General features: G+C 49.8%; 1 protein-coding gene across 2 annotated transcripts; it reads right to left on the reverse strand.

Moving 5' to 3' along the window:
- Positions 1-403: 403 nt before the first annotated feature.
- Positions 404-15,568, reverse strand: LOC103634938 (casein kinase 1-like protein HD16). Of its 2 annotated transcripts, XR_002264153.3 has the most exons (17): positions 15,085-15,568; positions 7,055-7,189; positions 6,900-6,973; positions 6,724-6,793; positions 6,527-6,582; positions 6,372-6,443; positions 6,189-6,283; positions 6,025-6,091; positions 5,806-5,935; positions 5,478-5,696; positions 4,818-4,960; positions 4,569-4,743; positions 4,144-4,234; positions 1,729-1,886; positions 1,359-1,547; positions 1,075-1,260; positions 404-690 (listed from the first exon to the last, which is right to left on the reverse strand). XR_002264153.3 is itself a non-coding variant. In XM_020542546.3 (16 exons), the coding sequence occupies exons 1-16, from the start codon at positions 15,190-15,192 to the stop codon at positions 1,201-1,203; spliced, it is 1,842 nt and encodes a 613-aa protein (XP_020398135.2). In that variant the 5' UTR covers positions 15,193-15,565; the 3' UTR covers positions 865-1,200. The 2 variants fall into 2 exon arrangements, 1 of the variants encoding a protein (XP_020398135.2); XM_020542546.3 differs by lacking the exon at positions 404-690 and having other exon boundaries at positions 865-1,260; positions 15,085-15,565.

The raw sequence follows: 15,568 nt of genomic DNA on the forward strand, positions 1-15,568 counted from the left end.
ATTTTAGAACCAAATACTTATGATGTAAATAGACATTTGCTTCCAATTGCTACTACAGAAAGATGATTTAAAATTGTATCTTGCTCAAATACTTTTGTTATATTGAGCGTGACATTTTGTGTGCTCTAAGGTTGTGCTTAGCAGAGCCGGCATATGAATTTTGCAGTGTCGACTATTTATAAACTGAAATTTGAAATAAGAAGTAGGATAGAGAGGCTGCTTGAGATAGTCTAACTGGTTTGAATGATTTTTTTTGTCGTGTTTGACTAAGCATACGTATCGAGTTTATATTTGTTCAAATCTGAAAAAGAAAGGCAACGCCTTGAAATGTTAAGCTTGGGGGAGCTTGTCCGTCCCCGCTAAGGTATTAATCTTCAAATAGTTCTTACTCTGCGATTCGATATTGATTCACCGCAACTCGTGCAGCTGTCAGCAATATGGGGGAATGGCCGCTTGTTGGAGCACAACTGCACAACGATATACATAGAAGCAATTTTGTATCCTTCTGAATGATGTATCAAAATGAATTACGACATAGCTAATGATCTGTAACTTAGAACTGATGAAGAAAAAACTAAAAATTCCATCTTTGTAATTTCGAAACACCAGCTGATATCGATTCTGCCGACCCTGTCGTCGTTCATTTGTGTCAGCATGTCTCCTCCAGTCCCGATGACATTCCAATGAAATCTGATACCGAACAAAAGATTCAAACCAGTAGACATGAACGAGCAACGATCCACCACATAATAATTAAACAGCCTATACCACATCTCATCTCAGTAACACGATCGGATGTGCGATAGCGATTGCGTGGGAACACCTTACGCTCTCAAAACGTTTTTTTTTTTTGAGACGGGGGCAAACAATGAAACAACCTTGTAAAAAAACAGCTTTATATACATGGCAACGGTTCAGCAGGTACACTTCTACATTTACAACATAACCTAATACTTTGGATAATTTATACACAGCCCGACAACACAAAAACAGACCACAATGTTCTTTGCCCAATGGAAGCGATTAGCGAAACACAGTAGACTTTTCTTTCTTTTTTTCTCATATATAGGTTACCTTTTGTTAGTTGCAGTAGGTTAGCAGAGTTTTGAGCTTCAAAACACTCCATCTGATATCATAAAACCACCTGTCTTTGATATCAATATACCTCTCGGCAACCAAACCAAATCGAGAAAATGGGTTTCAGGACACCGATCTTCCATAGCAGATGGAAGCTAGGTACAGGTTCTTGGACCATTTGTCCTGTAAATAGATTGATCATAAGGTGGGAATAAATACAAAACCCTATACCTGGAGCTCACAAAATTCAGATCTAAAAAAAGTGACAAAGGTCAAGCTACCTTCACATGCTGGCTAGGAAACGCAGATGTTCTAAGGGTCTCCTGTGTTTCATCACTAGGCTTTCTCCTTGGAATGCTCAAGATAAAGGCTGCCTGGTCCCATGTGGCAGCCGTTGCCGTGATGCGATAGCCATTGTCCCAACGCATGTGGATGCCCTCACTCGGATATAAGAAATCAAGCTCCACTACCTACAAGAGAAATTGGTATGCTCAGTGTTGTGCTTCAGTAATGGAACCTTTGTAATTCTCAATCCCCATTTTCATATAATCTTAAATTCTTGCCAGATTAACTTCAGCAGATCTACCAGTCTATTTCTATCCACTGTAAGGTTGTGGACACTTAAGACCAAGGGCGCAGTAACACATATACCTGAGAAGTGAAACCAGCATTGCGGGACATGACAACTGCCCATCGGCTTCCAGCTGTTGCCATAGCAGTGACATAGAAGCCCTCCTTCCACTTTTTGTTTATCCATTTGAAGGGAAATGTATCGCTTACTTTGTAGGACTGCTGGGCATATTGTGTTCCTGGAGAACAGAGAACCAGTCATTACTTGTTTATTTATATACCAATGGCAACAAATATTCAAGGGTTACCACTCCCACTTTGGACAGCATAGAACCAAAAGGCAAATATGCCTAGTACATATTCCTATAGCTTATCAATTACCATCAAGGAAAGAAGGTCGAGTTTATTAGGATGAAAGCTTAAGCAACTCCTTCATGAGGCAGTTGTGACCATGGCTCTTACAATAGATGCTAAAGGATTTTCTTTAAGGTTTAGATGCCAAGGATCAGATGCAAGGTTCTTAAGGTGGTCAGACAGGAGGTAGCAAGCCACCTTCCAATTGCCAAGGCGACACCTAGGCACTTGTAAGGCGAGGCAAGGCGACGCCTACCAAAGTAACTTTAGGACAGCAGTGTGTAGTAAGAAGAAAAAGGATAAGGAAAAAGAAGAAATGAAGAGGGAAAAGGGGACTTGTCCAGCCAACTAAACAGCACATATACCTCTCCCATTGCTTAATTGTCCGTTTGGTTCGGGAGCAGGGTGAGATGGAGCCGCTCCATTCTGCGTTTGGTTGAGGAGCAAACAGAGCAGTTGGATCAGAACGACTCATCGGCAATTGTCAGGGCCTAAGGAGGCCCACGAAGGGGCTGCGACAGCAGCAGCCATGGGCCCTCCAAGGGGGATTAGATAAGGATAGTTAGAGATAAGATTAGAAGATTAGTTGAGATTATTTAGGAGATTAGTTGAGATTATCTAGGAAGGTTATCAGTTAGTTTGTTGAGAGTTTTTAGGAGAGTTTTGAATAGATAAGGATCTCTAGCTAGACAGGGGTGGCCAGCCGGCTTATTTATGTAATCAATGGATGAGAAATAAAGTAGGCAAGAATTAGAAGGGAGAAACCCTCGGTCGTGGGCAGAGGCCCCCGGCCGACGTTCCTGCCCATCGATACCCCTCTCCAATCCCTCACCGATCTAGCAACCATAACATCTGGGCCTAAGGAGGACCACGGAGGGGCTGCGACAGCAGCAGCTATGGGCCCTCTAAGGTGGATTAGATAAGGATAGCTAGAGATAAGATTAGAAGATTAGTTGAGATTATTTAGGAGATTAGTTGATATTATCTAGGAATGTTATCAGTTAGTTTGTTGAGAGTTTTTAGGAGAGTTTTAAGGAGATAAGAATCTCTAGCTAGACAGGGGCGGTCAGCCGGCCTATTTATGTAATCAATGGATGAGAAATAAAGTAGACAAGAATTAGAAGGGAGAAACCCTCGACCGTGGGCAGAGGCTCCCGACCAACGTTCCTACCCATCGATACCCCTCTCCAATCCCTCACCGATTTAGCGACCATAACAGCAATATTCTCATCAAATTCGGGACAAACTCGCTCCAAAAAATTGGTGGGATCTCACTGTTCCACTTCTCCCTCTCTCTTTGTGGTGGACCCAAACAGAAAATGAAATGATTCCACTCCGCTCCCAGAATCTGGAATGCAGCCGCCCCGCTCTCGAAATCTGTAATAGAACCGCTCTGCCCCTGTGACTCTGCAACCAAACGGACACATACCGGTGAGCCAGAGCCGCGGCTCCCTCTCAGCCCCTCCCATGCACAGTGCACTCCTTCCACACCTTTGCTACTTCTCTCTCGGAAGTCGGATCTCCAGAAACGCATCTGACACCCACAACTTCTCCCTGCCTCTTCCCTTCCCTTTCATCACTGCTCTGCCCCCTAAAATCCACTGCTGCTGCTGCCCCCTTCCAGATCAACCATGCCACAGCTGAACAGAAGCTGCAAATTCTTGGCCTTGCTGGCCAGCTCCCCAACAGTTCTCGCGTAAAAAAAAATCTTCCCATCTTCTCCCTCGGTCCCTCTGTTTTGCTGATTTTTTTTTGCCATGGCGGCCAGGAAGCCCAGAATCCCAGGATGCCTCATCGTTTAGGCGACGCCTTGAAAACCATGATCAGAAAACAAAGGTGTTAAAAATCTGAGGATGGATGTGGTGCCATACTTCTACACACTGGCGGAGCTTCATTGAGGCCAAAAGGGCCATGGCCCTCCCTAATTTTCCATATTGCTTTGAAGTTCTATACTTAATCATGTTTAAACAATGCTAATTTGAGCTATTTTAGCATTGGTAGCCCCATCTAATATTTATGAGACATTGTTTCTACAGGAGATTTGTGAGATGCATCTTGACACTAGATAATATGCAATGATTTTACTGTCACCAAGTATGTTCTGCAGTCTAAGCATCAAGCTCAAACATTTACACTAATTACCTCTTGACATAATCACCAAAGAGCTTCCATTATTCGCCCCAGCCAGTGCAGTGATATAGAAATTTCTCTCCCACTGTTCCATTATCCATTCCTAACACAGTACAAGCATGCAAATGACAATGAGACATCATTGAGGATGTATAATCAGTGAAGTGTTGGCGTACAATCATAAACAAAGAACAGTAAATTTTTGAAGGTTTTTTCTCTCAATTTTTTTCTCGAATAAGCAGGAGAAATTGTGTATCATTATATTAAGAAGAAGAAAAGGAAGGGTAAAGACCCTATTACAAAGAGGAAGAACCCTTACATATCTTTGAAGGTTTTTTTCTCTCAAATAAGCAGGAGAGCTGAATATCATTATATTAAGAAGAAAAAAGGGGAAGGACCCTTACAGATCTTTGAAGTCAACGGAATTGATTGCTTACCTTGTGAAGAAAGTAATTAGAAAGTTCGTATACTTGAGATGTAAAGCCAGTGCCAGCATCCATAATTAAAGCCCACAGATTTGAGCTAGAGGCAACTGAACTAATAAACAAGCCATCTTCGTTTCCCTTTTGAATATGCTGCAGCAATCTATTATCGGCTACATTGTAGTGGTACCTGATAAACAAATGTGGTAAGACAATGGAAAATTCATGGTGCTGCCATTATGCAGATATGTGCATCATGCAGACCTCTGTTTCATGGGTCGACGGGCATTGTAGACACTAATCCACTGAGTTGCCGGCATCCCCATTCTGATCTTTTTCTTAGGTTGCTCATCATCATTTTCATCCACTATTAACCGGCCTCTCTTCTGGCCAACCTGATATATTAGCTGGCAGATATCCGACCGAGCATAGTTATTAGGCAGATAACTTTTGTTACATGTATGCAGAAAGATATGATTTATAACATGCAGTCAAAATTGAAAATGTGGGATAAACTATTGTACTTTTGCCAATTCACTATCTTTTCCATTGCATGACATGTTAGGCACTGAAGGGGAGTGTCCTTTACTCTAAAAGTCAAATGCGACCATACGACCCGTAACAGCAATATTGTATTTGCAATATCACATAAGTCATAGACAATATTTAGCACATCACACTATCGACATCAGATCAAAATTGATTTTATATGTATGACATAGCAGATTCCCCCTAAGGCCCTAAAGTTTAAGTCACAGGGTAACAGGATTGTACCAATGTAGTGAACAGAAAAAAGGGATTCTTGGTTAAACATATATTGCTCCATAACTAATGGAATCGTAAACTATCAAATACTAAGGGCATGGCTGTAAATCCTTAGAGGTAACGAAAATAAAGAGATCACAGTCCAGAGGATTAATGTACCTTTTGGGCACCATCTGTGTTTATCGGTCTTATGTCTGGATTTGGGCCAACAATGCCATCAAAAAGAGAGATGCACTTCGCATAATTTGGTTCTTCACCAAATTTCAAGTTCACCACATACTCAACAAAATCCCGGAAAGGTTGTGGACAGATTCCACACAAAGACTCCGGAGATGTCGCCATCTTTTTCTTGCAGACAAGAAAACCCTTGTTCTCTCCCTAAATTGATTGAAGAGTGAAATAACATACAAACAATCTATGGGCATTTATATAAAAACAAAAAAGTAGGAGTAAGAATAAAGGTGACCAGAACATCAACTAAACTAACCTGGTATCCTTGCCAAGGGAGGCGGCCACGTAGAAGAAAAATAAGCGTGTATGCAAGGGATTCAAGATCATCTCTCCTACTCCCAGTTCTTCCCAAGTGAGCATGCACACTAGCATAGCGAACAGTTCCCCTGTTTATGAAGCAAATACAAATGTCAAAAGTATTCCAATGAAATAATGTGAGTAGTAAAGCACATCAAACTAATATTCCCAAACGAACCTAAAAATATCAGGTCTCTGATCATATTCAACATGATGCCCCGTACCAACATCCTTCCACTTAGTTGCTGCAATAGTATACAAAATAATAAATTAAAAAGAAACAACATAAATATCTGACACCAAACAGACGTAATACAAAAGTTGAATCAGATTACAACTTACCCAATCCAAGGTCAACAAGAAAAAGCTTCTTCTCTTCTGGGGTACCAGGAGGGCCAAGCAAGAAGTTCTCAGGCTTCACATCACCATGGACATACCTGTGTCATATACACACCTTATGAGATCCAGTTTTAAACCAACCATATAAGAAACAAAGTTCCATCCCAACAACAGAAAGCAAATCACCCTTTAGAGTGCATCTTTTCCAGTATGGAGATTGCCTCTATACCTATGCATGCAACCATCTCAACAGACATCCTGTAAAAGACAAGACCAGGAATGATTCAAAAGGTCAAATAGAAACAGTAAAGTTTAGTTACAAAGAATGTGCAGATACCCACGAGTGGGAATTATTATTCCAAACATCCCATAAGCTTGGTCCCAATATGTCCATAACCTACATGCAAACCAAGTTTGTTAATAGTATCAACGAAAGAGAACCAAAAGAAGATTTGCACCAATACCATCTGTGTATACAATATATATTCACTATGTGCACAACTAGTGAAACAAATATAAGAAGGTTCATTGCCTATACCATGATGTAAAACTCTCCCTGCTTTCCTTTGTAGTGTACCCGTGGGACACCATGGTTTCCACTAAGAGTGCTGCCAAAGGGACACATAAGCAAGACAAGTTTAATGTACCCCAAGAAGTAACTAGAACCATAATGAATTACACTGATTGAAAGGATATTAACAACTCAGTACTTACTTGTAAACTTGCCACTCATAAGGAGCTCCAAAGTTGCAACCTTTGCTGGTTTGGTGTTCAAATTTCAGTGCAACCTAGCAAATATAGAAGCATGAAAATTGATGGAACTATGTTTTTCCAGTTCCAACACTAAGCATTTATGGAGACATAGTGACCTCTAAAGCATTTGAACCAGGGTTACGGTCACTGAGACGAGGAGCCGAAATTCGTCGACCAACATATACTTGTCCAAATCCTCCCTTTCCAAGCTTCCTTTCAAGTCTATAGGTTGGTGAATTCCCAATTTGTACCTGTTTCAAGCACGTATGTGAGCTTCTGGAGCAAATGAACAGATAGCAGAACAAATCATGCAACCACAAACAAAACACACCAATAACTGAAGTATCTTCCCCTAATTTAAATCCAGGTAACATTATATAGCATGAGTCATGAAGATGTACATGGAATCAATTGAGAATATCTTATATTAATCATTGGAATCATACTAATATATTTAACCAGTGCCTAATGTTAGAATTGTATTAGGGTTTCCAATATGGTATAGAGCCAGTTTTTTTCCTTCTCTCTTCCCACAGCCGCCGCCACCTTCCTCTGCTCCCTCCCCTCTCAGCCGCCGCTGGCCACCACCTGACTGCGCCGGCCGCCTCCACCGCGCCCCTGCTCCGGCGGAGCGCGCGCCCCACGTCCTGCTGCGTCCGCGCCGCCGGACCACCTCCTCCGCACCCCAGCTCCACCGGAGCCGCGCGACCCTGCTTCACCGGAGCCCCCCCCCCCACTTCCTTCCTGTCGCGCTCACGCCGCCCAACCTCGCCGCCGGCCCTTCTGGTCACCTGCGCCGCCCTGCCGGTCGCCAGCGCCCACACCCTCGGCGGCGATGGATCCCCTCCACGCCGCCCTGCCGGACGCCAACGCCCACACCGGCGCTGCCGCGCCTGTCCTTGCCGCGGACGCGACGGACCACACCGCCGCCAGCGCAGCCGCGCCCCTGGCCGCCGCCGACACGCGTCTGGTTGCGCCCTTGCTCGCTAGCCTCTCCTCTCCCAGCGCCGCCGCCACTGTTGTGGCCAGCGCACGCGCCGCCGGCCTCGTCCCCTTCAGGCTTGGCCTACCGGGCTACCTGGCGTGCACAGGCGCCCTTACCGGTCTTCTATCGCTGACCCGCCTCCCCAGGCAGCTGTCCCCTGGGTTCTCCACCACTCGTCCGCTCATTGCCGACGCCACCTGGACTTCCGCGACGCCTTCTACCGACTCCGCGCTGGCGTCTGCCATCACCACCATCCAGGCTGCCTGGAGGCCTCGAAGGAGCGCGAGCGCGCCGCGACCCGCGCACTAGAGCAGGAGCACACATTGGGAGCCACTCTTACTGCCCAGATGGCTACTGCACAGCGTCTCATCATCAGCCCCCCTCCGGTCGTTCATGAGACACCACCGCGCACCCCAGAGGCTCCCCACGCCTCTGGACTCGACGCCGACCACATCGCCGCTCTCCACGCCCAGGTCGTCGGTCTCCACAACATTCGGTCCCTCGTATCCATCGTGTTGGACCAGACATCCTCCCACTACCCTCGCTGGCGAGGGCAGGTCCTCCTCACCCTGCGGCGCTATGCTCTCGACGACATCGTCGCCCCGCGTCCCCGACCTGGTCCCTGATGGACACCGTGGTGCTCTCGTTGCTCCACGGCACCATCACTGTCCAGCTCCAGGACATCATCCGCGACCAGGCACACACGGGCCGCCAGGCGTGGCTCGCTCTCGAGGAACAGTTCCTTGGGAACCGAGGCGCTTGAGCCCTCCACCTCGACGCCCAGTTCCACCAGTTCTCCAGGGGGACCTCTCCGTGGGAGAGTATTGCCGCCAGATGAAGGGCCTGGCGGACTCCCTCCGCGACCTCGGCGAGCCGGTGGCGGACCGTACCCTTGTGTTGAACCTTCTGCGTGGCCTCAGCCCCCGCTACGGCCACCTGAAGGCTCTCATCAAGCGGACTGTGCCTTTTCCCACCTTCCATGCCGTGCGGAATGAACTTCTCCTCGAGGAGCTCACCATGACGATTGAGGCTCCCACTCCGGCCCTAGCACTCTAGAGCGCCACCCCTGGTGTGCCTTTTCCCATCTTCCATGTCGTGCGGAATGAACTTCTCGAGGAGCTCATCATGACGATTGAGGCTCCCACTTTGCCCCAGCACTCTACAGCGCCACCCCTGGTGCACAGGCGTCTTCCGGGGGACAAACCCCCCGCACTCCATCGACCGGGGCCCCCGCTCGGGCCCCTGCCGCGACACCTGCGGCCCCTCGTCCGGCTTCCACCGTCGACGGAGGTCGTCGCCACCGCAAGGGCGGACGTGGGGGACGGCAGCTCCAACCGTGGAGGTTCCACCGGCCGGGATGGCGGCCAGGGTTGGCCATCGTTTTACAACCCCTGGACCGGCACCATCTCCATGTGGCCGGGTCAGGCCCCCAATGCCTCGCGTCCTCCGGCGCGGCGCCGGCTCTCCTGACGGCACCACCCTACGCCCCGCCTCAGCTCCCGCCTACGGGGACCCCCACCACGACACCCTGGTCCCCGTTCGCTGGAGGCTGGGACCCAGCTTCTCTTGCCGCCGCCTACAGCACTATGGTGTTGGCTCCACCACCCTCTAACTGGGTCATTGACTCCGGTGCAGCCTACCACACCACCCCCACCATAGGCATGCTATCTCGCTCCCACCCATCCCCTTCCACACACCCTACCTCGATCGTCGTTAGAAACGGTTCCAATCTTCCAGTCACCTCAGTAGATGCCTCGGTACTCCCTGGACCGTTCTACCTCAACGACGTTCTCGTAGCCCCTCACATTACCCACAATCTCCTTTCTGTCTGTTGGTTCACCACCGACAATTCTTGTTCCATTGTGTTTGACCCTTCTGGTTTTTCTGTGAAGGATCTGGCCACCAGGACCCCACTCGCCCGATGTGTCAGCGTCGGGCCCCTCTACACGCTCTGGCCTTCTTCCACCAACGCGTCTCCACCTCCTGCTAGTGGCGGATCTACACCCCGAGCCACCCGGTCCGTGGCCCGGGGCTTGATCCATGTAACTCTATATAAGTCTATATTTAATATGGTATAAAATAGTTAAGATAAAATGAAGAGAAGAAAATTTGGTAGATTTGGCCTGGGTCATAGAAAAATTCTGGATCCGCCCCTGCCTCCAGCCCTAGTCTGCACCACCACCTCCATCACTTGGCATCGTCGTCTCGACCACCCAGGACCTGACGTCTTGACCAAGCTTTCCAGTACTTTAGATCCTTGTATAAGGGGACATTTTGAGGGCCTCTGTCATGCTTGTCAACTTGGCCGACATACTCGCCTCCCTTTTTCTACATCTTCTTCCAGTACTTTAGATCCTGGTTCATTGTGATCTTTGGACCTCCCATGTACTCAGTCTCTCTGGATACATATACTATTTAGTAATTTTGGATGATTTTTCCCACTTTCTATGGACTTTTCCTCTTCGTTTGAAGTCTGACACTTTTACCACCCTCACTCACTTCTTTGCCTGGGTCTCCACCCAGTTCTGTCGTCCGGTCCGTGCACTGCAGTGTGATAACGGCCGCGAGTTCGATAACCACGCCGCTCGATCATTCTTCCTCACCAGTGGCGTTCAGCTACGTCTCTCGTGCCCCTACACCTCTGCCCAGAACGGTCGGGCCGAGCGCATGATTCGCACCACCACCAATATGATCTGTTGCCTTCTCTTCCAAGCGTCCCTCCCTGCCAGCTACTGGGCAGAGGCCCTGCACACCGCCACCCACCTCCTCAACCGCCTCCCGTCGAAGGCGGTGCGCCACCCCACCCCCTACTTCGCCCTGTACGGCACAGACCCCTCCTACGACCACCTTCGCGTGTTCGACTGTGCCTGCTATCCCAACACTTCCGCTACTACCCCTCATAAGCTATCTCCACGCTCCACTCGCTGCCTCTTCCTTGGCTACACCCCTGACCACAAGGGGTATCATTGTCTTGACCTCGCATCCCACCGCATCATCATCTTTCGTCACGTCGTTTTCGACGAAGATGTGTTTCCCCTTGCTAACTCCTCCCCACCCACCGATCTCAAGTCCCTCCTTGAGTCTGATCCGAGTACCCATTCCCCCAGGCACCTCGCCTCGCACCATTGTCCGCGCCCCACGCGGCTTCACCATCCTCGCGTGCGGCACCGTCGACACCGCTCGTGCCTCACGCGGCTCCGACGCCCCCGCTCGCCCTTCTACCCGCACCACGTGTAGCCCCGTCATCTGCGTCTGCGCCACGCGCGGCCCCGGCGACCCCGGCCCCGTCCACAAGCGGGACTCGCTTCGCTGACCCCGCCCTCGTCTACCGCCGCCGCGGGAGCACTCCTCCCTCGACGCCCACGAACCCGGGTCCCTCAACGTGTGTGGTCCGTTTCGCCGACCCCGTGGTCGTCTATCATCGCCGCGAATCAGCCACGCCCGTGGCTCCCGCCGTCTCGGCGCCTCACTCTGAGCTGTCGGTGTACCACCCGGTCGCCATTCACCGCGAGCCCGGGCACATCCATCCGATGGTGACTCGCCGTGTCGCAGGCATCCTTCACCAGTCGACAGGCTGATCCTGGCCGCTGACACGACCAACACTCCCCCGGACGCCTCCCCGGTCCCCTCCTCCGTTCGCACCGCCCTCGCTGACCCTCACTGGTGTCGGGCCATGGAGGAGGAGTACGCGGCCCTGCTGGCTAACCACACCTGGGACCTGGTGCCGTGTCCTCCTGGGACCAATGTGGTCACCGGCAAGTGGCTCTTTCGCCACAAGCAGACTTCGGACGACTCCCTCAACTGCTACAAGGCCCGCTGGGTCCTTCAGGGTTTCACCCAGCGCCCCGGAGTAGACTACGACGAGACTTTCAGCCCCGTCGTCAAGTTCGCCACCGTTCGCGCCATCCTCTCCCTCGCCCTCTCCCGGAACTAGGCGATCCAACAGCTCGACGTCAAGAACACCTTCCTACATGGCGCTCTAACGGAGACTGTCTACTGCAGCCAGCCCATCGGCTTCGTCGACGTCACTCACTCGGATCTGGTCTGTCGGCTGAACTGTTCCCTCTACAGCCTCAAGCAGGCGCCGCGGGCCTGGTATAGCCGCTTCGCCACCTACTTGGCCTCCATCGGCTTCGTCGAGTCCAAGTCGGATACGTCCCTCTTCATCTACCGTCGTGGCGATGACATCGTCTACCTCCTCTACGTCGACGACATCGTGCTCACGGCATCCATCGCCGATCTTCTCCAGCGCACAATCATCGCCCTCTAGAGGGAGTTTGCGATGAAGGACCTGGGGCTTCTCCATCACTTCCTTGGCATCACCGCCGAACGTCGGCCCCAGGGTCTCTTCCTGCACCAGCGCCAGTACGCCATCGACATTCTAGAGCGGGCTGGCATGTCCGAATACAAGCCCTACTCCACGCCTGTCGACACTCAGCCGAAGCTCTCTGAGGACGATGGGCCCCCGGTCGGCGACACGTCGTCTTACCGGAGCCTCACTGGCGCGCTTCAGTACCTCACCTTCTCCTTGATGGAATAAGTCTTGAGCATCTAGAGGACAACAGTCGCTTTTGACTGTCCTCTGTAGTCCTTGAGCATCTAGAGGACAGCAGTCGCTTTTGACTGTCCTCTGTAGTCCTTTAGCATCTAGAGGACAGCTTGACTGTCCTCTGTAGTCTCTTTAGCATCTAGAGGACAACAGTCGCTTTTTTGGCTGTCCTCTGTAGTCTCTTTAGCATCTATAGGACAATCCTGTTGTGTAGTGTGTGTGAAGGTGTGGTAGTGCAGCCTCTAAGGCTATAAATATGGGTCTCCAACCCTTAGATGGGTATGGCATTGTGTAGTGTTTGAGGAAATAAACAGAAAATTGCCCCAACTCATAGTGTCATCCTCTTGATGAGAGTTAGAGTCCCTCTACTTACACTCCTGACCCGACATCGCCTACGTCGTCCAGCAGCTGTGCCTCCACATGCACACCCCACGGGGAGCCCCATCTCACCGCTCTCAAGCGGATCCTGCGCTACCTCTGCGGCTCCCTCGACTACTGTCTGCTCCTCCAACCATCCCCGATGTCGGAGCTCGTGATCTACACCGACGCAGACTGGGCCGGCTGCCCCGACACACGCCGATCCACTTCCGGCTATGCTGTATTCCTGGGTGCCAACCTCGTCTCCTGGGCCGCCAAGCGGCAACTCGTCGTCTCCCGCTCCAGCGCAGAGGTTGAGTACCGCGCTGTGGCCAACGGCGTGGCGGAGGCCTCCTGGATGCGCCAACTCCTCCACGAGATCCACAGCCCCCTCCAGTGCGCCACCCTCGTCTACTGCGACAACATCAGCGCCGTGATGCCGTCTACCTCTCCACCAACCCCGTGCAGCATCAGCGCACGAAACATGTGGAGATCGACCTGCACTTCGTCCGCAAGCGTGTCGCTGTAGGTGACGTTCGGGTTCTCAGCATTCCCACCACGCTGCAGTTCGCCGACATCTTCACCAAGGGGTTACCGACGAGTGTATTACTAGACTTTCGGTACAGTCTCAACATCTATACAGGATAGAGTTGCGACTGCAGGGTGGTGTTAGAATTGTATTAGGGTTTCCAATACCTACAAGAACTGCTACAGTGTACCTCACCATGGCACGCAATAAACCCATTTAGCCAAAAAATACCTTCTATGTTCTACCAGCATACCATTGTATGGATTGAAATGCAGAAATAACAAAGGACGGTATATTTCTGGCACACATCAAAAAAAAATCAACTGAGAACAGAGTGATAGAATCAAAACAGCAGAGCCCCCAATTCAAGGCCTACTACCTCTGAAAATGAGGGTTCATAAATGTAACAAAGATCCATCACAGGACAAGGCAGAGAAAAGGATACTTTGAAACCAAGGGAACCAAGTCTCCTAAAACATGTGCAAATTGCTTATATATTGTGATAGTAGTGCACATTAACAAATTTTCAAAAGCTTATCCTGCAAACAAAATGATGTCCAACACATAGCCGTCTCGCTGTTTTTGTTTCCTAAAGTGTTAAATACAATCAATGCCAAATGGCATGTGGAAAAATACATTATGGATGTTGCATAAAACTATAAATGCTGCTAACATTGGCATGCATGGCAATCTAGACTGTTCATTTAACCACTTTAGTTTTACAGACTACAGAGATGTGTGAGCCCAGCCAAACATAGAAGAAAGAGTGCAAAGAAACAAAAATCAAAAAGATAAAGATGATCCAATTTCACTCACTACCAACACCTATACAGCAGGATCAGTATATCTGACAGCATGGCCATTTATCCATTCCTGGCATGGAAAAGGTTCTGAAACTACAAATAATAAGGTTTATTGTTAGGACCTTACTACCCCCCCCCCCTCCCAAGTCTACTAGTTAATAGCCAATCATCTCCTTCAAAGTCATGATCAATAGTAAACTCCACAATACATGTATGTCCATAGAAAGCAGCAAGCAGATGCTACTAAAAGAATGACATATTGGGACATGATGAAGCAGAATTTGTCCCACTTGACTTGAGACAAACTAAAAGAAACAAGCAATGACAAAAAGGTACATGCATCATACATAACCGCTTCCAAAATAATGCATGCATCATACATAACCGCTTCCAAAATAACGGATTCAATAAATTCCATCCACGTGAGTAACATATCCTACAACTACTGCAACTGGCCAGACATCATATATAGTGACAAGTAACCACTTCAAACTAGCGAACACATTCCGTGCCAAATCCAGCAGTTAAAATTGCAACTCTCATGATACACCATATATATAGCTCACCAGTCAGATCTCTAGGACAGTTTAGAAACTTCAAACGTACCCTAACTTTAGAATTGTTCCATCTAGGATAAAACCAGTTGGAGAGATTGTACATAGTATATACATTTGTTGATCCTTTTTAGGCTCTCAGATTCTCATAGGTGCTAATTTGCCTAGCAACAACCACTAACCAACTCAGTGTGCAACAAACATACTATCTCATCATCATTGGGTTATCAATTGAACCGAATTCGGCTGCAGTCCACGGCCGGCAACGTTTAATCAAGCAACAGGACACTAAGGGCCCAGAAATTTCCAAAATAACTTAATAAGCATCTAAACTACGAAGGGAGAGACCAGGAGACATCTTGGGCTTACCGTCTGAGGCAACGGCGGAGCGGCCCCGTCGTCGCCCCCGGCGGCGGCGGCGGCGGCGGCGGCGGCCGCCCTGTCCCCGCTCCGGCCGCCGCTGTCGAACTCGTCCATGCCTCCCTCCCCTTCCTCCCGCTACTGTCGCTGCGACTGCTACTGCTACAGCACCAGACACCACGCAGGTCACGGTCCGGCTACTGGATTCCGCTGCTGGCGCCCTCCACCTCCACGGCCTCGTCGCGCGCAACCGCGGGGCGCTGGCATCCGTCACGGACTCAGCTCCAGGGCCGGCCCGCGTCCGGAGAGAAGATCGGGACGGGCGGCGAGCGGATACCGGGAGAGACGCGAGCGCGCTGGGTTAGGATTGGTCCCCGGCGGCGGATGGGGCGGTCGGCGGGAGGGGGGCCTCGGGGACGGTGGTCGAGGACGAGGAGAGCTCACGGCACGCAGACAGCAGCAAGGGGAACGGGAAAAAATATTTCTCGCCTCC

Source organism: Zea mays, chromosome 8 (genome assembly GCF_902167145.1).
Source record: "Zea mays cultivar B73 chromosome 8, Zm-B73-REFERENCE-NAM-5.0, whole genome shotgun sequence".
Lineage (NCBI taxonomy): Eukaryota > Viridiplantae > Streptophyta > Magnoliopsida > Poales > Poaceae > Zea > Zea mays.